This window comes from Coturnix japonica, chromosome 1 (genome assembly GCF_001577835.2).
Source record: "Coturnix japonica isolate 7356 chromosome 1, Coturnix japonica 2.1, whole genome shotgun sequence".
NCBI classification, from domain to species: Eukaryota; Metazoa; Chordata; class Aves; order Galliformes; family Phasianidae; genus Coturnix; species Coturnix japonica.
Genome location: NC_029516.1, coordinates 153,802,808 through 153,825,467, shown reverse-complemented (window position 1 = coordinate 153,825,467; position 22,660 = coordinate 153,802,808). Strand labels below are relative to the sequence as shown.

General features: G+C 36.1%; 1 protein-coding gene across 17 annotated transcripts in view; it reads right to left on the bottom strand.

Annotated features, from left to right (window-relative positions):
- Positions 1-15,106, bottom strand: part of POSTN (periostin) — a 30,984-nt gene extending 15,878 nt beyond the window's left edge. For 3 of the 17 annotated variants that reach the window (XM_015851919.2, XM_015851916.2, XM_015851926.2), the window contains exons 1-12: positions 14,875-15,103; positions 13,353-13,451; positions 8,085-8,149; positions 6,628-6,785; positions 5,845-6,009; positions 4,801-4,947; positions 4,151-4,292; positions 2,808-3,020; positions 2,498-2,632; positions 1,497-1,645; positions 783-919; positions 10-140 (exon numbers count right to left, since the gene is read on the bottom strand). In XM_015851919.2, coding sequence (XP_015707405.1) covers positions 10-140; positions 783-919; positions 1,497-1,645; positions 2,498-2,632; positions 2,808-3,020; positions 4,151-4,292; positions 4,801-4,947; positions 5,845-6,009; positions 6,628-6,785; positions 8,085-8,149; positions 13,353-13,451; positions 14,875-14,996 — 1,663 coding nt within the window. In that variant the 5' untranslated portion in view covers positions 14,997-15,103. Of the gene's footprint in view, positions 1-9; positions 141-782; positions 920-1,496; positions 1,646-2,497; positions 2,633-2,807; positions 3,021-4,150; positions 4,293-4,800; positions 4,948-5,844; positions 6,010-6,627; positions 6,786-8,084; positions 8,150-13,352; positions 13,452-14,874 lie in introns of all 17 variants that reach the window. The other 14 variants (XM_015851915.2, XM_032442119.1, XM_015851922.2 and 11 more) reach the window with 8 other exon arrangements.
- Between the last annotated feature and the right edge of the window lie 7,554 nt (positions 15,107-22,660).

The following is a 22,660-nucleotide window of genomic DNA, read 5'->3' as shown; positions in this document are numbered from 1 at the left end:
GTTACTTACTTATCAATACAGCCTTATCGTCATCGGTCAAACCCTTAAAGGCATCATTAGTTGGAACAAACAGAGTCCATGCTCCAGGCCGTGACAGAACATCATCTAAATCTGCAGCTTTCACCAGACTGAGGAAAACACTGTTTAAAACAAGCAAATAAACCACAAATACATTATTTTGAAGTGCAGTAATTATACTTAGACTTGAGCACTTTGTTCCTTCATTTGTTCTAAGAGCCCATCGGTTTTCAAACACTCCCACTATTTCCCAGGAATAAACACAGTGGAGGACAAAATATGTGGAAAAAAAGGAAAAGTAGCAGACTGAGGGAAAAAAAAGGATCTGAGAAGTAAAAATATTGTGAGTCCAGATCAGAGCAGAACTGAGGGAATAAAAATCCTGCAGATCAAAGAGATGAAGGGAGAATCACAGTGGCAGTTGCTTTCTCTAGAGGATCAGAATATTTGAAGACCAGGGACAGAAACAGAGACTGGGAATGTATGAGTCTGTAATCATTCTGCACCGATATGGGATTGTATCATTGGTTAGCTTCAGACTCTGCTACATTTATAGCTCTTGATGTGACATCTAGACCTTTCTATTCTTTCTTGCCTATTTTGCAGTAAGGAACTGTTTTAAGGAGGCAATAACCTCTTTCTGGCCCAATTTGCACCCCAGATATCCAGTAACCCATGGTTCACAACTATTTCTCAATCCAGCTGTGGTGTATATTTAGGTACAGTCTCTAGCGAAATCTCAGTGCTGTCAAGTAGCAACTCACCTAAAACGCTTATCATTTCTCAGCATTTCATGCAAAGATTTTTCTGCTGGCTTGATGATTTGTCTGAAGACGTGAATAAAACCATTCCTTCCTTCTTTACTTCCTCTGACCATGCATGAATTTTCAACACATACAGACTGATTAAAAGAAAAACAATAGTCTCAAATGCACCTACTCAAAGAACACTTAAGTATTAAATTAAAACATTTGAACATATTTAATAAATGCGATGTTTGCCTATTTCCCAACTGGCTGCTAAGATTAAAATTAATTTTCATTTGGATTTCCAAACGTCATATTGCATTGTTTTTCCAGGAAATATGGTACTGTTTGGGAAACCAAAAGTAAGGAAATCTGGAGTAAGTTAACAGAATGCAAATGTTTCCAAACTTAATTTTTTTGCTTGTTTGTTTCCTTTGAGGATTTTTTTACTTAGTTATAAAAATTAGTTTTATAAATTTATAACTGAATGCCAAATCTTTAACTTTGTTTCATTTTCCCAAAAGAGTAGTTTATGCAAAATTCCCACAAAGACTGAAGTATCTTTTTTTTTTTTTTTTTTTTCCCCCCTAGGTTGAAAGCTTAATTTTTTTATTTCTTAGTAGTGGTAATTGTAGATACTGTCATTTTAATTCGGCTTTGTTTTTTTGTTCTTTCATACATTTTCCTTTTCATAGTTAGGATGCATATTGTTGGAAAGTTCCATTCACTTACTGTGCGATACACAAATACTCTTAGCAGTTTTCCTCCAATTGTCTCCAGTTCTTGTCCATTGTACAGTTCATTGAGCCCAATTTTCACTTTTATAATGTGATTCTGCAGGATTGTTTTAAGAAGCCGTTGATCCATCTGTAAGGTGTCATCTACAACACCAATTAGGTAATAAATTATAGTTATTTACACAGTGAACTTCCATTCAAGTAAGTTTAACTGTGGACGTCTGTATCATTTCCATTCAAATACTGAATCTTTACTTGAAATGCTTATAATTTAAGACTTGGAAAAATACGTGTAAATAGAAAATGAATTGTTAAACATTTTCTGTAAATTATCCTTTCTGAAATTTAGAAATAACATTTTGACACAATCATGATTATCTACTAAAAACAAAATGGCTGATGATTTCTGTGTGCCAGCTGTATTGCCGATGAACTTATTACAAATTTTGCTTTCTGAAAGTGCACCTGTAATTCTTCCCACTTTTCTCTGCAGCTGAAGGTGAGGTTAGGATGTTCATGTGATCATTACTGCAAATATCTGCATATGTTTTAAAGCACATTTCTATCAGTTCCTCTGTGTTTTAATGGACTGTAAAATACAACATCCTTTTAAAAATTTTGGGAGTATAAATAACTAATCTAATCTAATAGTAATGCAGAAGTTAAGAGTAACGTGCAAGTTCATTAATATCATTGCTTTCCCATTACATATCCGTGCATATTTAGTGTCTTAGAAATAATATTTTTGTTAAACGATGCTACCACTGAAAATGCTGTGCAACCTAATGGTTACATTTATTTTGTCTTTACATATGGTGTTAATTTTGGAAGGCTAGAGTATCTCTTATACTTAATTAATTCTTAAGCAATACTTAATTACTGTCTTTCCTTGGGACATAGAACAAGTACTGGCAGTTATTTGGAAGACTGTCAGAGTACCATACATCCTTCTTTTTTATTCTGAAGTTTAGATAATAATCTTTAAAGGCTACTAACCTGAGAAAGCACGATTCTGTGGTACAAGGAGAGTGTATTGGCCTTCTGGTCTTAGAGAAGATGCTAGTCCTAGTTGTGTCACCAGGTCTGTAAAAGTAGTCTGCTGGGCACCTCCAAGCTCAATGACTTGCTTGGCTGCAAATAAAAGAGAAAGAAGAGACATTTTAAAACATTATTTTTTTCTTTCTTTTTCCTTAATTGCATTTTTCATTCTTTCATAACCTTATCAACAACAATGTATGTGAAGGAATCTAGGTGGGATGAGAGGAAATGTCTTCAATTTAATAAATTTATTGTGCACATTACTAACCAGAATCAGGAATTAGCACTCTATCAATGAGGTGGATAACACCATTGCTAGTCACAATATCTTTGCGTTTCACCATCTTTACTCCATTCACAGTAAGAGTTTCACCATCACAGCCAACTTCAACTGTGCTTCCTTCCAAGGTTTCATAGACAGCTCCACCCATAATCGCTTCAGAGCACTGCAGAGTATTTAAAATATGGAACTTCACAAGGGCTGCAGGGAAAAGAAAAAACTTTGTATACAGATGTTTGGATATACAGATTCATACATCACAAAATCATAGAATGGCTTAGGTTGGAGGGAAACTTAAAGACTATCCAGTTCCAACCCCTGTCACAGGCAGGATTGCCAACCATCAGATCAGACATATTTCTTCATGAGATAAAGTTATAAGACAATGCCAGTTAAATTTAGGTGTCTACTTTTAGCTTGGTGATTTGGCTAAGTGTAGGATTCATAACCTAAAATGTCACATATTTGCATACTAAAGCATTCAGGAAAACAGTACTTGCTTGTTACTTAGCATTCTAAATGAGCACAATTTAAGTCTGAACTGATCAGGTAGGTGTAGGCAGGGAATGTATTTCAGTTAGAAGCCAAACCCCAATATGCAGGAAAAAGAAAGGAGGCATCTCCTGTCAACAAGATCTGAATTAACCATTTCCATTCAGGTTGGATGTTAGGAAACACTTCTTTACAGAAAGGGTAGTTAAGTACTGGAATAGGCTCCCCAGGGAGTGGTTGAATCGCCATCCCTGGAAGTGTTTAAGCGCCATTTGGATGTGGCGCTCAGGGATATGATTTAGCAGAGAATTGTTAAGAGTTAGGGTACTATGGTTAGGCTGTGGTTGGACTTGATCTTCGAGGTCTTTTCCAACCTGAGTAATTCTATGGTTCTATGATTCTATGATTAAGTGTAAATGACCAAATATGTGGTCTTCAGACTTGAGGGATGAATACATACTTTATTGCAGAACAGATTTTCTAAAGAAAGCATTTTACTTTTCTGTATCCACTCAAACAAAGAGCTAACATCACACATTCTTTTTTATCTTCTCTTTATGTACAGAGTTATTAGTAAAACCATAGCAATCCTAGATAGCTCTTCTCTAACATCAAAACTGAAAAGTGAAGCAAGCTACACATTAATTGAGATAAAACACTTCATTAACGAACATTGCTTCAAACCCTGATGTAGCTCATGAACAGTATACTTCCAATTATCTTGTGATTTTCCAGTAACGTTATTAATAGGTTCTGAATAGGTTCTTCAGAGGATAATGTAATTTCTACTTTCTGATCTACTAACCCATATTTCTCTTGTGCAAGAAAAGTTTATATACCTTCAGAAGCCACCTTGTCACCCATGATTCTTTCTAAGACTCCCCTTGGAAGACGTTCAAAAGCTTCATTAGTAGGTGCAAAGAGTGTGTAATAACCAGGCTTTCCAAGAGTATCTAAGACATCTGATGTGATGGCAGCAGCCTGAAAAATAAAACTGGTTATTAACGCTGGTTATTTAAAGCACTGCCCAAATAGCTTAACCATCTAGTCACAGGAAAACAGAATATTAACTAAAAGCTAACATATTTTGACCCCTAAATTCTGAAGTCAAATCTTATTCTTCAAAAGTACTGTTGAATTTACACTGAAAGCTAGAGTTGCTCATGAGAGTTCATTAACAGCATTTAGCACAAAATATCTTCTGTGCTTTCAGCTAGTGCCCTGGGTTCTTTCATGTGAGACTGTGCTCTGTGTTACAGAAATATGTGTTAAAAGTGAAATGACAAACTGGTATAGAAAATTAATTATGTGGGTAAAACATGCCTTGGTATGACAAGTTACCTCCTTAATTTAGCACACAGTGAGTCACTTCAGTAGATTTACTTTTTGTCTTTTACAAATTAACCCTTCGTACCTATGAGGACAATACACAAACAGAAAAGAAAGAAGAAACAATGAGATCACAGCATTTCTAATATTGTCCACTTACTCTGAGAGATGAAAGATCATCCTCGACTTCAATGAAATCTTGAATGGTATTTCCAACAGCAGTTAGGACACGGTCAATTACATGAACAACACCATTGGTAGCAATCTGGTTGCCATGAATGATCCTGGCACAGTTAACAGTAACAACCTAAGTATGAGGAATCAAGTAGAAGACAATTAATACTTATTCATTTGATCATATGCCTGGAATCTGATTTTTGCGGAATGAAAGTCAATGTATTGTGAAAAATATGTTCATCCTTTCAGGGTTTTTTATTTTTTTTTATTTATTTTTATTTATTTTTTTTAACATTAAGTAAAATAGTGCAAGATTTAAAAGACTGACTCAACTCTTCTGGAAAGCTGACTACTGCAGGCTACACTGATTTCTTATTCATGTTTTATTTGCCATTGCGGTCCTTATTTTTCATATTTGCTTACCATATCTGTTTAATACGGTAATTATATATATATATACACATATATATATATAATATATAAAATTGATGTAAACTGTTGTCCAACACTGATATTTACATGCATTTGAGGCAGGGACCAGTGACATGACTGGGAGACTTTAGCATTTATGAAAATAAAATTATTTCTAGAAATTAATGGATGTCTGCACATGGCAACAATAAATATTCCTACCATACCCTCCAATTCAAATTAAAAATCTGATCTAATTAAAAGACCTGATTTTATAGTATTTTACATGAAGATTAATAGCAGGTTTTGCTCTTCAGTTTCTGATGATGCAATATTTTGGCTATTAAAGGCTTGAATTTTAGGAATGAAGTCAATTTGCATTAGAATCTTTACATTTAAACAGCAAACTGTACATATTCATTAATTCTTGGTGATCAGCATGCAAAGAAAACTGAATTTGTTCAAGAGAAAATGTATTTATTTTTATCTGTGACAACTGAATTGCTGGCTACTGATCTTTCCATTATATATTTGATTAGTCGTAGAATGAAATAAAATAAATATCGGTGGTTAAAATTACATTATTATATTTTAGAAGTCTAATCTATATACTTACCCCATTAGGATAATGGTTAATAAGCAATTTCTGGCCATTATACATGGACACCAGTGTCATGCCATTCTTAAGATCTTTTGTCAACATGCGCTTGTTTACCATGTGGTGGTGGAGAGCATTATATAGTTCAATATTTACATTGTCAATTAAATTCCTGTGGATTTCCTGAAGAAGAAAGGAAATTAATTAATTTCTTTCAGTTAGAAAGATGTACGTATTTCTTTACCTTAACATTTACAATCAAAACAATCGAAAGATACTTCCAGCTAGGAAACACATTGTTTCAGTACTTAGCAATCTGTCTTTGTTCAGATGCTGCTTTAGACTAATGTGATTAAAAACTGAAGACAAGAAATCTCATCACAGGCAAATCACTGAAGGTACTTTAGTTCAGTATTTATTTTAACTAAAAGCATTACTAAGAGGACATGTAGAGTACAATCATGTTTTGTCAGTGACTCACATTATGCAATTGCCAGAATTCCTGTTGGTAACCCTAAAACTATAAGAAGACTAGCAATATTAAAATTTGACATGCAAATGCTTAGGTAAGAAACATTGCTGCTTAGCATTCCTGAAAATAAATTCAGATTGTCTAGCTTCAGTAATGTACAATAAACAGGTACATTCCCGTATTATAATTTGTCTAATATCTGCTTTATACCTAAAATCTTATTCTTGTTTGTCATCTAGATTATAATAAACTAGTTATTGTTACTTTATTAACTAAAGCATTATCTGAAAGAGAAACATACACATATGCAAATACACACAAATGCTTACCGAACTTAATTGCTCCCAGGCTTCATTACTTGGTGCAAAGAAAGTGTATGAACCTCTTCCCTCGATCTCTTCTCTCAGCTTTGACATGTCAGAATATTGCTGAGTGGAGGTAGCTCCCACAATACCAAGAGTACCATATACATGATCAATAGGAGCAACTAAAATCAACATCAGACAAAAATACAGTAAATACTTCAGCCAGTTTCTCACAACTAAGTCCAGTTTATTTCTTCTGTTTGGACAAGTGTATTGCTTCTATGAAATTGTTTAAATCAATATTAAAACAACATGCTTGAATTAAAATTCCACTGTCAATGTATTCTAAATTCATCCAAACACATCTGCTTGTTATTTATTTTCCGGTTGGTTTAATGAGCTGAAAAAATAGATCAAACAAAACAAGATATTGTGATGTTTTCTTTAAAAAAGATGTTTTGTTCCAAGCCTCATATGGAATGGGAACCTATCCATTTGGGACCTTTGAGAGAGGATATGAGTCAATTTTATCTACAATCTCAAAAACTGCTGAAGCAGGTCACATTTGGGCACCATCAACCAGAATTATTCTTGTTAGGCCTCTTCCTGTGGTTATCATGTGTAGAGATTGATTCAAACAGAGAGCAAGAATGACCATAATCTCATAGTCAAAACTCTTCTATACGAGAATAGGATGCAGATTTCCTAATTCTAGGCCTCCACAGGTCAGGAACTGACATATGAGCTAGCTGTCCCAAGCTACTTTTACATTTCTGGAGAACAGGATCTCTTGGAGTTTGCCTGACCTCATTCTACTGTAAACATCTAAAGTGAAATGAATACACCTAAACAAGATGAACTCTCCCTTAAATATGCTTAGCAGAATGTAAAAGATGAGCACAAATACAGGGTTACAAAGTGATGAAAAATATGCCATCTCAAAATATTCTTCCTTGTTGCAATTAAGTTTATTTATGCAAAATAGAATAGGAAAAAAAAAAAAAAAAAAAAAAGAGAAGGGAGAAATTAACAATCTCTGCCTTCATTTTCACTCCCTAGTTTATTTAAAGCCTTTTAGTTAGCAAGATTCAGGTCACCTCATGAAAATGAATAAACAGAACTTTGATATACCACATTCCATGCCCTAGTTTATGATCTCACTAGTGTGCTATGTGGAGTGGGATGGGAACAGGAATAGAGATTCTCCCTCAGCTGTTTTGGAAATAGAAATCTCTATCGTTTCTCTCCAGTCCAGTAGCTGGAAGCATTTGCGGAATTTAATTCAAACCGCAGGATCAATAATCAGCTGAATGATGCAGGCTGATTTTCAACTGTTCTGACCATGTACAAATGAAACTTCATATTCTCAGCCAGTAATTTGTAAAAAGAGGCAATGTTTCCTCAGGCTGAGAACCTTCTACAGTCTCACTTTTGTAGCGCTTTTCATATACTGACTCATCCATATGAAAATAAACTGATACCTGCAGGACATCCTCTCATACCATCCATCTTCATATAGCCAGGACAACACTCATATAAGACAGTTCTGTAAAATATACAAAAAACAATTGTATGTCAACTTTAGTTTGCAACCCCATTTTTTTTCATTATTAATTTTACAATGTGAAGTACACTTTCTCCTAATCTTTTTGCCTTTTTTAATTATTCAACCTATTCTGTGTAGATTACAAGTTGGTTGTTGTTTTATTAAGTGTAGTCATTAAGCTTAACTGGTTGAAAAAAAAAACAACAAAAAACATGAAAAAGGTTGCAGAGTTACAAAAAGGTGACACAAACCTATCAGAATAGCAACAGAAGAACATTAATTTGATAAGTCTATTTTGAAAAGATCAGGTGGGACTGAGGGAAGGCAAAAATGAACACAGTGGGGATAGTGAGAGGAACAGGTAGCAATAGTGTCCAAAGGGAAAAAAAAACCAAACAATATAAATTAAAATGACAAAACCGTATGAGGTGACCTACAATCTGAATACAATATAATAGAATAGAAATTTAATGAGTGCTTTGGAGAAGGTCTTGGAGACTGTATGATGAAACAAATTGGGAGCAGAGCCTCAGTGTATCAAGAAGACTTTGAAGAAGCTCAGGAATGAAAGAGGTAATTAATTAAGCACAGATGTAAAACAGATCACAGAAAATAGAGTCACTAAAGTCAGGGTAGTTGGACGTAAGGGAAAGTTCCTTGGTAAATATAGTGAGGATGAAAACCAGATTGCAACAAATCAAGTACAGAGTTAAAAGTGTATGTCATCAAAGCATACATACAATTTAATAATAGAGTAGACCAGGAACTGTTAAATAAAGATGTCAGTAAAATACTCCCTTTCTTGAACATGCGTCATCTATACATAGCAGCAAACCAGAGCTAACTGGTAAATCTGTACTGTAACATTCAACTTTGTACTGAATGCCTAATGGAATATAATGTCCTTTTAATTAATATGACAGGAACAAAAGATCTACTATAGAGTTTCTTAACAAATTCTCTTCTAAGTTAGTGCAAGCTTGCAAAAATCCCCACAGAGTAATTACTGTGTTGATTCTGGCCCTTCCATACAAGGAACGTCAATAAACTATATAATCTTATCAGGATCTAAAGCTTATTTTAAACTTGCAGACTTCAGATATTTCTTTGCAAATTATGATCTGCTGTGGATGGCAATGAAGATCTTGCTAATAATATTACTTTTTATATGTGAGTTTGGTTTTGGCAGTTAAGAAGTTCTGAACAGGATTTCCTTGAAGATTTTTTCTTAGTCTTTACCACAGCACTCTAGCTTTTAAACTGTAGACTCTTCAGTGGCTGTTGAATAGGCAGACTTCTGTCATTTTTCACATGACAGAGCTGTCAAACTCTAATCACAAACATATCAAACTCTACAACTTACTCAAATGACAAGATGGACTCAAAATCATCACTATCTAATGTATTTGAAGAGATTTTAAAAATGAACGAAGACTGAAAGAGCAATAGTGTTACAAAAAATGACTTATAAAGGTAGGACTGGAATTCCATAATTTACAACAGTATGATATAGATTTTCAATATTTAAAACAAAGCAAAACAAAGCAAAACAAACAACAACAAAACAAACAAACAAACAAACAAACAACCCACAACATCCCACAACAATTTCTCTGTGCTAGGGAAATATGCAATCTCCATTCTATTATATACAGATATGCACATAACCTTTCACCTTTCTGGCATGTGCTTCTTTTCAGCAAATAAGCCACATATTCAAAATATTTGTACATTTGCACATGTTCTTTTGCATGTATTTCATTCTGTAAGGCAATTTACTGAATGGCTATTTCCTGGAATTGCAAGATGAACAGAGAGTTTAGGTTACAGATTTTCTAACTAATAAGGAAATTAAACTTACAGCCTTTCAACTTCCTACCAGTTGTACCCTTGCCAGTAGCTAATTAATGAAGTCATCTGACTTGTGCAACAGAAGTCAGAATATGAGTCTAACTGTGTGAACTGCTTTGTCATGAGTAGGTCTTCACTTCCCCAGGAAATAAATAAATAAATAAATATGTATTTCCCTCACCCTTTCACTGACAGTTTCTCTAATTTTTTTTTTATTATTATTATTTTTTTACAATATTCATATGCCCTTAAGGTTGACCACAATTAGAAGATCCATGTATCAGTTGTGCTCAAGATGTGAGAAGGATGGTATGAGAGAAGAGTGGCCCATAAAGAGGATCCCAAAACAAGATTAGAATGCTATAAAACCTGATGCACGATGCTGTTTTTCCGTACCACTCACTCACAGACACATGCAATGTTCCAGCTCACACAATAAAATCATCCCCATCTGTATGACCTTGCTAGTATAAGATGGTGTCTAAGTGAAGAAAGTAGAGTTTGGGAAGTTTTGGCATGTATTTTTTAGTACTAAGATGTCTCCACTTCATCCAAGGGAATATATCCAAAGGAAAAGAGAACTGATCTAGACTACCATACATTCTTGTTATTCTTTGTTAACAGAGAAGTATTCAGCTTATTCACACCAGCTCTGTGACTCATCTGTTTCTACTCCTTGCTGGCATGGAGATAAAATACTGTATAAAAACAGTGGAACACTTTTTGGAACACTGGCATTTGATTTTAGCAAGTTTTAGCTTATATCCCAACAGGAAATTTGCAGGAGTGTGCAGGAAATGTAAACAGAAGAAACTTCCTTAGTTATGAGGGACTTATTAACACAGAGATATTAACATAAGAAGAGCCATTGTCATTTTAATTACAATTCCTGCTAAAATAACCTCTTTAGTAATGACTTCACATAATATTTCACACATTCATTTTTAGTGAGTCCAGAGAATGTAACGCCAAATAAGAACTAAGATTAAGTTTTAACAGATTAAAACTGTTCAGTTTCAGTTACTACCACAAAAAAGTCCATGACTCTTCTTATTAAACAGTTTTCTCCTCTAGTCATTCTGTTTAAGTTCCTGTAGAATGGTAAGAGTGTTAAAGAGGATGGAGATACTTATGTGCTTCTCACAGTCAAATTCTACCTGCTCAGTCTCTTCAACTGGTTGGCTGTAGTGGGTTTCCTGCTTAGGGCCTAACAAAGAATCTGTAAAATCTTTCAGCTTTGTCAGAAAAGGGAATAAAGTCATGTATGATTTCATTGAGTCCAGACTGTCTGCTGCATTAAATTACTTTTCCTGACACATTAGAAGAAACCCATTTTTCATGGAACAATTCATTTTACTTCTGGAGCTGCACAAAGCAATGTGTTACTTTTCATATTTGGGCAGAGAGCAGACTTTTGCTCACGGGAACACATGACATCTATCTAGGAATAAAACCACAGAAGTAATTTGTTTTCCAAAACTGACTTGAGAATATCCAAATTTCATCTTCAGGAAATATCCCTCTTCCTAAGTGTCTGTAGTGGAATAAAATGTAGTGCCAAGGAAGTTAGTGGTATGGCAGATTTTTCTCAAAAGGTGAAATATTTTGGATAACTTGTAGCGTAACCACTGAAGAAAGAAGGAAGTCAGTATTATAACGCCACCTGGAGGAGCAGGAAGGATTTTGATAAAGACTACAAGCCTAGGAATACTAAAAATCTGAAGGCAGAGATGTGGCAAATGATCACACACAGTCTAGTCTGACTGGATTGATCACTGTGGTACAATCATCAGTTGCCCAAAACTCCTTGATATTTAGTACAAAAAATGGGTCATATTAAAAAAAAAAAAAAAAGTAAAAAAATCAAAATAAAGCAGAGAGGGACTGAGTGAGATTCAAGACAGTAAATTAAGTTCTGAAGGAACTACTGAGGATTTGGAATAATCAGACTACTTGTCTGTCTGGAAAGTTAATTATAATTTGTTCTATTTTCACTCTAGTACAATGTTATTACTTTCTTCCATCTTCTTAAAGAAGCAATTAGTAATCTGATAAATATTACAATAGCAGAAAGCTTAGGGTGACAACTTGGATCATGAAAATAACCTTTTCTTGAGTTCTGATAGGGACAAGGTATCCTCACATCTATAATGGCTTTAGAATTCAGACTTCAAAGCCATGGCTGTACTTGAAAGACTATGTGTTGGAATCTGTGCCTCACTGTATTGGGTATTTAACTCAGTTCTGTTAATTTATGGCATGCTAGCAGAGCAAGGAAAACATTTTCTCAGGAAAAAAATGGGAAAAAACTTCTTCCCACTACATCTTTCTTCAGCCTTTTCCCTAAGGGTCTTTTCAAAAACTGTGTAATGACATATAATATCTTTTAGGAATCTCAACAACACAAAGCCTTCAACAGCCAACAGAAGTAATGGAAACCACAACACAAGCCCTTTTCAGATCTTTGTCTGACTTCTAACTGCAAATTCAAGACTAATTTTAACAGTGCAAAAAATCGTTAGTGGGGAAACAAAATTAATGGGGAAACAAGAACAGCAATTTCCTGTGACAGCTGCTAAGAAGGTTATCCAACTAATTGTGTATCAAGAGGAGAAACTGTGGTACAGCTGAAAAATACCCAAACAAATACTTGTTCATTGCATTTGGTAAACAGTGTTAAAATACTCAATTTTAAACATGACAATTGGGGCAGACCAATTTCTGGACTGGGGTTTTTGTATGTGTTCTTGCCCTGAAACTACTCTTGTGGCAGATACAGAGGTGGTGACTCTGATACTGTTGACACTTACAGAAAAGGCAATGGCTTGTATTCTGGAAAAAACGTGACAACTGAAACACATACAGATTCCAGAAGATTGTGAAACTCATCCAGACTTGTTCTGTGTTCATAACATTTTTTTTTTTTTTCTCTTTGTGAAAAGGCATAGTCTGAGCACATAACTCAGTGCTAGTCATGCAGAGTTCTTCACACAATTGGTCTCAGTCCCCTCAGTGTTTTTGAATAGGTCACATAACCTTATATCTCCTTATGTTTAGAACAGACCTATGTAAACTGAACTGAGAAAAATATTCCTGAAACGTATGCCTGGAAATCTATTTAACTTTAAAAGCATTAAATACCATGCTATCATTTTCACATATTTTGTGATTTTTGGCAGCAATTACTGAATCCAGGTGATTTTAGTTAAAGTAAAGCTGTAACGCTGTAGAACTATGAAATTAATTTTTCCTGCTTCTTCATTTGAAACAAATATTTAGTTTCGTACAGAAGAGAGTTTTCTAATTGAATGTTATCCTATTTCAGTAAGTGTTTTGAACAGCAGATACTTACGCTTTCTTTCCACAAATGGACCCCTGGTACCAGTTTCTGCAGGTGCTGAAGTATTTCTTTTTGGTTCCCATAACTTGCTGAAGGGCACAGACATTTGGGCTAAGGATGGAGTGAGAAACATTTTAAAAAGAAGTCTCTACACATCTATAAAAGTGCTATGTAAGATAGTAGCATATACAGATTCTGTTAAGCAAGAATGAGAAATGAACATCTGGCTTCAGCTGCCAGGGCAGGTGTGCATTCAAGCAACCAAAGTGCAAGTTCCCAGGACTACCCGGCTGGGTTTCTTGGCAAGTCCTCCCTCCTGGTGGGGACAAATGATTCCCTTTCGCTCTGTCTCAATATGACTTACATTTCTTCCTTCCTCCTGGGAACTGAATTAATTACCAGCCACCAGGAACTTAGCTGCTAATACCATCAGGCTTTTTTCATTAAAGCTTTTTTTCTTGAACATATCTGTACAGCTGAAGGTCACAGGGAAATGGGGAAGAACAGTGACTGGCTCTTTATGTGGAAGGAAACCCTGTAAATCAATCAGCCGTTTTGATTACCATCCATTTGGAGGACCGCAGGCACCTAAGTAAACATTCTGGGAATTACTGGGGACCAAAGGGTAAACTGGCATGTAAATAAAAGGCACTGCAGAATTCAAACAAGGAAAACTTTTTACTTAGCATGGTAGTGTACAGAAGAGGAATTTTCTAAGAGCAAATTCCAGGAGCAAAAGCATTTTGTCACTAATTTGTATAAATTCACAGTACAAAAGTTCCAGTTCAAGAGTTAGAACATGCTTTACAACAGTGGGAACAAGAGAAGGAGAGTGAGAGGGAAAAGAAGGGAGGGAGGGAAGGGGGAGAGAGAATTCAATAAAGGAAGGCAGACAGGATGGCGAACAATTCTTTTCACAGAACAGTTTTTACTAAAAAATATTGAAGAGAAATATGTTGAGGCACATCATTTCCATGACACCAGCTGTTCAAATAAGTTCCGTATCTCTGAGCACCCTGGCTTGTAAGTGCTATCTCTGGGGTGCCCTGCTGAGCAAGTTGCCGCTACCCCAGTGGGAACAAAAGTTTTACAGAGAACTCCCAGTGTCAAACAGTATTAATGAATAGTTAAAGATGTATTCATTAGGACAGAAAAAAAAAGCAAGTAAATGCTGTGGAATAAGTGTCAGTTTTATCCAAACATTTGAAAATGTGTTTTAAACATATCCCAAGCCCCATTATATTAATCATGAACTGTAATTAAGTTCAGTGTTTCTAGAATGTATGCATTTTGTTCAATAAGTGGGGATCTAATTTTTTCCAGGTTTTACTAAGTTTTATATTATGTTGTCGTCCTTTGAGACTCCCCAGAAAGCTCTGAATCTGGTTCTTATAATAGTAATTTAGAACAAAATAATTATTGAATTATAGGAAACAGAGTCAAAAAAAGCATGTTTAACATAACACAAGAAGAAAGAAAAGAACAACTGTTTAGAGATTCCCTTTTAAAATGCAAACAAACTCCCCATACTTACCCTTGGTCGCGTGCCCTTATTCGACTATGAGTTAAAATCTTGTCATAGTGAGCAGATGCAGCTGCTTGTTCAAAAGCAGACAAGAAAAACGTGGAAAAGGTGAATAATAAAACAATCTTCATCTTTAGTCCTCTGCTGTTTCCTCCAAGTCTAGAAGAGAGAACTAGCAGAGGCTCTGGAGGGCTGACAATTTATATACATGCTGGAAGGTAGTGGGAGGGAACCAGGGAATCAACCTGAAACTTTGTACCACCCTCCTTAGAGTAGCAGTTTTGGTTGCCAGCTTCAGTAACCTAAATTAATATCATACATTCACCGTATGAGCAGTTCTTTTTTTATCCCTGATTGACTAATTTCTTCCTCATTACAGAGGGGTTAGCATTTTATTCTGCTGACACAACAGCAGAAGTTTGGGAAGTTTAGACTTTGAGTTATGATTTGGTATTTATAGCTCTGCAGCATCCAGAAGTCGGGATCATTGTGTGGCTCCGTTCAAACCCAGATGAAGTTTCTTCCTGCTGCTTTCTTCTGTTTTCTGTGTCCTTGTAGATATCAGCTCTGAATTGTTTAACTAGTGAAGCTGATGAAAGTTCCAGTCAACGATCTGTTGTCAATACTCGACAAATGGAATTTATATCTTCAGAAAAAAAGGCTGTTAACACACATACTGATTATGAAGCAGTTATACAATCAAACACCCTATTTAAGCATGTATTTTAATTCTGATAGTAACACTTATTATTGCAAAATGCTTTTAGTTGGAACTTCATGTAGTCTCATAGAAATCAGAGTAGCTGAAAATTTGAAGAAATACTTACTTATGCTCAATAGTTGGTCATTGGGAGCCTCTAGTGAAGCAGATGGAAAATGTAATGCTGAGCTGTTAAATGAGAGAAATGAGGCAGAAAGATGAAGTGCTGAAGATAGTCTGAAACATTCAGCAAAGGGGCAGTCTTAAGGGACAGTCAGTGTTTGGACTGTAGTCCATGAGTTTACAGTTTTAATGTTAAGAAAAAAAACTGCAATTGTATAAAAGGGTTCAGATATTAATTCAGTTTCAAGGTGTCCCTTGTCATTTTGGATCTGTATGAGAATACATCAGTTTTAATGACAAAACTTTGCTGTAGAATATTCTCCAAAACAGGGAAAATAATAATATGGATAACTGGAAATGGATTCAGTGTTGGACTGGCATATCTGAGCGAACCTCTCACTACAGAACATAGACAAATGGAACAAAGAGCAGAGTCTGGAGACACTTGCTATTTCCAATGTATATAAGTAAATATTATTACGTGGTATCATATATACATATCCTAATGATCTAGGATATCACCATGGCACTTTGTGTCTTCTAAGGTTAAGAACTGGTACACTTGGTTAAAAGGTAAAAAGACTTTCTACTACTGCAGCCTATGTCATCCTGCCTATAAATGACTCGAGTAGCTGAAGGCAGTATCAACTGTGTGTGAATTCACACAGTCTTGCTAAACCACCATCTTCAAATCAACTCTCAGAGGTGATGGAGTCAGCATAGAATTACCAGTTTTAAGAGAATGTCACTGCTGTGCTACTTCTGTTCCTCTTAGAGCTCTTTATCTCAAGTCTTTGCAGCAAGAAATACTGTGAGAAATATCACCTTCTGGATGCCTACCTCTAACAGGTCAGAGCAGCAGATGTTAATCCTAAAACCATTCACGTTCCTATTTCTATATAATCAATGCATATTAATATAATATAAAACAAAACAAAACCTGTTATTTTCAATTCTGAGTTATGTAAGTCAGAAGGATTGCTGTATATCAAACCTAATATCACACATGGTGGCAGAGGTGATAGGCAGCATAGAAAATGGTGAATAAGTGTGCAAATGTGAAGTAACCAGATTAAGGGCTAATTAGAATTAAACCTTGTAGAAAACTTACTGACATCAGAGTTCAGGGAAATGAAATAGCAGGAAGAGAAAAATAATAATCATAATCTATCTTAACTTTCTGAAAAATCTGAATAATTTGGTGAGTGGAGCAAAAAATGTACTGAACCTAGAATGGAAAAAGCTCATCTTCAGCTGCATATGACTATTTTGAAAATCCACAAAAAAATGAAAGCTCTGCAGTCTGATCAAACTTACAGGGAACAAAAAGCTTCAAGAGAAAAAAACAAAACAAAACAATCCAACCATCTGAATGCTATTCCATATCTATGTTTATATTAGTCCAGATATAAAATAAAAAATGATACCAGCCGCTCCCCCCCCCCCCCCCCGCTTTTCTTTTGCCTGTGATATAACAGTTTGCTAGATAGCATACCGGGATAATTATTTTCTAATATGAAAAGTGGAGTATTGTGTCCTGTTCTGGGTTCCCTGGTACAAAAAAAACGACAGGGATCTGCTGGAAAGACTCCAGTGGAGAGCCACAAAGATAATAAGGAACCTCTCTTATGAGAAAAAGTTGAGCAAACTGGGTCTGTTCAGCCTTGAGAAAAGAAGACTCAGAGGAGATCTGATCAGTGTCTATAAATATCTAAGGTGCAGGAGGCAGAGGGATGAGGACAGACTCTTCAGTGGTGCATGGCAATAGAACAGTGGGAAATGGCCACAAACTGAAGCATAGGAAGTTCTACACAAGTGTGCTTAAGAACTTCACAGTGAAGGTGATGGAACACAGGAACAGGCTGTCCAAAGAGGTTCTTCTTCTCTGGAGATGTTCAAGACCCGCCTGGACACCTACCTGTGCAGCCTGTTGTAGGGGCCCTGCTTTACAGGGGGGTTGGACTAGGTGATCTCCAGAGGTTCTGTCCAGCAATCACCATCTGTGATTCTGTGATGCTTTTCTGACTAAGCAATTCCATTGTCACTTGTGATAATAATGTGGGTTGTTTTTGTTTGTTTGTTTGTCTCTATTTAGAAAGATGGTTATCCTACCAAGATTTTTCTTCCTTTGTCTACATACTTTGTGCAATCGCAGATACAATCATAATATATAATATTCAATCACAATATAGTACTTAACTAAGACATGTAATGCTGAAAATCTGAGTATAAAATGCATTAAAACACCTAATGTATTCTAATGATTATTGTAATAATAGGATATTTTATTATTCACAACAGAAATGACAAGTACCAAACAAGTATGGATTTTTGCCTTCCACAAAATTCAAGCAGTATCAAGAAGAAAAGTGTAAAGTACCTGCTGATTTCTGAATATTGTTACTATATTGTATTTCTCTAGAGACCTCTAGTGGAGATAGCTCTGTAATGATCATTTCCTCAAAACTGCTCTTACCATTTACTACTTCATGGATTTTTATTTCACTATGACTAAAGTTTCATTAAACCCCATGATATTTGCTTTTGAATACTGAGGGATTTGACAAAGCTTTACACTATATTGAAGTAACTGGAGCTTGTAAGTTTTAACCTCTTGTAGATTAAAAAAGTCACCATTTGTGACTTGCAGAAATTTAGCAAATGAGAATAGTAGGAAATGAAAAGTTCTTCTAATACCATTTCCACAGTTTGAAGACACTCCAGGTTATTTACAGTGCACATGCATGTTATAAGTACTTAGCTACTGCATTTCATAGCTTTTTATTGTGTTTAGTTTGTTGTACGCTCTTGTGCACTGTGGGAAAAAAAAGTGAGTTAAAACATATTAAGATGAAAAGAGAGGTATACTGCATCCTGAAGCTGGTGTTTGCATTGCTTGATTTCCTCTGAAATTTTGATTCACCAAATTTGGGAGTTATGCCCTTAACTTCACTTAGATTGGAAATTTCCATCTGGAGCAAACTACAGTGTTTCTTCTTAAAAATTGGTTTACTGTTTGGAATGACATTAGTCTGAACTGTATGAACCCCTAAATCCATTGTCATAGAATCACAGAATTACCCAGGTTGGAAAAGACCTTGAAGATCATCAAGTCCAACCACAGCCTAACTATAGTACCCTAAACCATAGTACCCTACCCTAGGGACAAACTAATAGTTGGCTGTAACAGGTGTGTAAGAAATTTTGTGTTGACAAAAACAAGGTGACACACCTTAGGAAGTAATGAGTTTATATGCACAAGAGTATAGAGCTAGTCAGAGCTGGCGTCACATGGCTTCACTGTGTATCTTCTTTTCGTTAACATTGTAAGGGAGCTGCAGTCAGGGAAAAAGTATTTAACACCTGATGATTTTCTGCAGCATCACTTAGGAATCCTGGCAAACACAGCTTGAAATAGGCATGTAAAAAGTCTTCCATTTCTTTAAGACTATGTAGCAGATAACCAAAAGCATAATCTGTTTAATTCAGTACCAGTTTGCATCTTCCAGAGATTAAGGTCAGATAATTCAAAAAGACTTTAAAACTGAACAAAGTAGAGTAAGTCTGGCTACCAAAACAAACTACTAAGGGAAGAGAGGTTCCTAAGTGTAGTGAAGGACCCGGCACTAAGTAGATTAGATGCAGCTTGGTTTCCACACAAAGTTTTATACTAATTGGGATTGTTAAATTTCATACTGGGAAGAAGGAGACTTGATTATGTGGACCCACAGAAATGCAGAGCTATGAAGTACATAAATAAATGAATTATTATTAATAATAAAAAAAAACGTTGAGGAAGTTTCTGAAGAAACTTGAATCAAACTTGGTTTGACAGAAGGCAAGAAAATTCCTCCACTATCATCATTATGCAAATGCTAATAAGCCCCCATATGTTCCCTGCTTGGTTTTGATCACATCAGAGATATTCCTTTGAAAGGTATCCTAAATTGCTCTGTAATATAATGGCACAGTTCAACCAATGCTTTTAGTTACGATCACTTAGCAAACTAGGACTCAGCTCAAAGTCAAAGCTAGTCATTTCAGTTCACCTTATATCCCAGATGAAGAAAGGGCAATTAAGGTTTCAGGTGAGGATGACTCTGTAAATGCCTCTCTCTTAATCTTCTCTGTTCAGAAGAGAAGTTTTGGGTGACTAGCTTCACTAGATGTCTAAAATTTAGGTAGTCCAGTACAACCTTAGAACAACCCCCACCAGTTGATTTCAAGGAATACATTCATAGAAGTATAGTATGTTGGATAAGATTATTTCACAGTACCATACTTTTTCCAGTGATCGAAGGGGTTATTACCTTTATATGCTGCTATTTCACAAACTAATGACTATCTCCACTGGGTCTTTTAATGGCATTCTGTATTCAATTTTATTAAGGTCATGCTATTAATCATAGCCACACCACACCTGCAGGAGCTAATTAATTTTCCTCCTTCTGTTGAGTTTATTTATTCAAATGATTTCAGACTCTTCTTATAAATCTCATTGGGTTTCTCATTTCCAAGTAAATTACAATTAGAATCTTCCAATGTTTCCCCATCACCCAGCTCTTCCAATCATTATGTTGCCACTGTCTGAACATAGCTTCCTTTGTCAAAATCTCTCAGTCAACAAGATGTAAGAAAGTTAAAACAAATCTCAACATAACAGTGGTTCAGAAGAAATCAGTACTAATTCTGAATGCATTTTACTCTAATTTACTGAAAGGCTTAGACAGAAGACTGAATACTGATTTTTATAGTCTTAGATTTGAATTTCATTTGGCATGTTTTTGCAAATGACTTTTCTTTGCTCATTTCCACTATTTTGTATTCATATTTAATTCTTATTATATGTGCTAGTCTGTACTCCAGAGCACAAGCAACATATTAAGCAAGATGTTCAGTGAAGTCATTTTGTTTTATTCTTCCCCATTATTTTCACCATTGGGTGCATGACACAGTATATGCATGTATATGGGAATTAAATGACAAACAGAAGTTTGTAAGTCAACTGAATTTGGAATAGAGGGAAAGGATAAAAGAAGACTCAAAGTTATAGTTATTGTCAGAGATGGATATCTGAAAGGACAGGGGGAATGGTTTTAAACTGAGACAGGGGAGGTTTAGGTTAGATATTAGGAGGAAGTTTTTCACTCAGAGGTTGGTGACACATTGGAACACATTGCCCAGTGGATACCCCAACCCCGGAGGCATTCAAGGCCAGGCTGTATGTGGCTCTGGGCATCCTGGTCTGGTGGTTGGTGACCATGCACATAGCAGGGGGGTTGAAACTAGGTGATGATTGTGGTCCTTTTCAACCCAGGCCATTCTATGAGACAGCAAGACCTTTTCCTCTACAGTATGTAAGGAAGCACTTATTCCCACAGATCCTTGGAAACTATGATTGTTTAATTATTAGGGAACACAATAGAAGCCTTAAAATCAATCTGATCCCTTTGAAAATGACTTCTTATATATATTGGGAAATTCTGCAGTCCCAAACATCAAAAGATTCTACTTTCTCTGAGTTTTTGTTTGCTGATGAAGTCATTTGCATACTGCATAGGCCATAGTGCAAGATTCTATGAGTTTTCTAATGCAGCAAGGACTGTTACAGCATATCACTACCTCTTACATATTCCAAATAGCTAGTCAAATCTTCTTTGAATCATAGAATTATGGAATTACCCAGGTTGGAAAAGACCTCGAGATCATCAAGTCCAACCACAGCCTAACCATAGTACCCTAATTTTATCAACCCTCTGCTAAATCATATCCCTAAGGCTCTTAAACCATATCCAAAGGCTCGTAAAGACATCCAGGGATGGCGATCCAACCACCTCCCTGGGGAGCCTATTCCAGTACTTAACTACCTTCTCTGTAAAGAAGTGTTTCCTAACGTCCCCTCATCTTGTCATGTGTCACCAGTGAGAAGAGACTTGCACCACTCTCACTGTAAGCACCTTTCAGATACTGGAAGAGAGCAATAAGGTCTCCCCTCAGCCTTCTTTTCCCCAGACTAAACAGCCCCAGCTCCCTCAGCCTCTCCTCATAGGGTTGATTTTCCAAGACCTTCACAAACCTCATTGCCCTTCTCTGGACCTGCTCCAGAACCTCCATGTCTTTCCTGTACTGAGGTGAGGCCTCACCAATGCTGAGTACTAGGGAAGGATGACTTCCCTGGTCCTGCTCACCACACCATTCCTGATACAAGCCAGGATGCCATTGGCCTTCTTGGCCACCTGGTTTGGATGAAGGTCAAGGCCGTAAGCTCTCAATTCATTTTTATATGAGCTCACCTCTATATATTCAATTCTATTTCTACTTTAACTTTCTCAGATATGTAACTTAATCATGCAGAGTTGTAGCCAACCCATCTGACCACCTGCCATGGCAATGAATATGCAGGACATGTTGGAAAAGTTTTAAGTTGAACTGAGCCTTGACCATGGGCTAATGCTCCATAGCGCTTGATGATTCCCCTCCCTGTTTTGACAGGTCTCCCGTGGCTTCCCTTACAGCTTTTGGGACTGTCTGGCTCTGCAGTGATAACAAGCTAATGACTTCTGTGTACATGTTCTGCTTCCTCAAACCATATCTGCATATTCAGCTAAGATACCCTGAGCAGTACTACAAGCATTTTTTCCAGCTCCTCATGAAGTGTTGATTCCTCGTCCAACAGCAGGTGATGCTCTTGCCATAGGCAAACCAATTCCCAAACAGAAAAGGAGCACATCATCAGATAAGGCAGCTTGAGATTTGATTCACAGTATTAGTTCTTGTGCTTATAGAGCACATAGTAAGTGTCACCAGCAAACTGAGATAAGACTTGAGTGAACCAATCGATAGGAGTCAATAAGTGATTCAGACAGCAGTGGAGTGTAGCATATGGCCTCGAGCATGCAGCAAAAGCCTCCATCAAGAATGACTGTGCTCTCTCCTGTGAACACTTCAAGACTGTTCTGGGATTAAATGGCA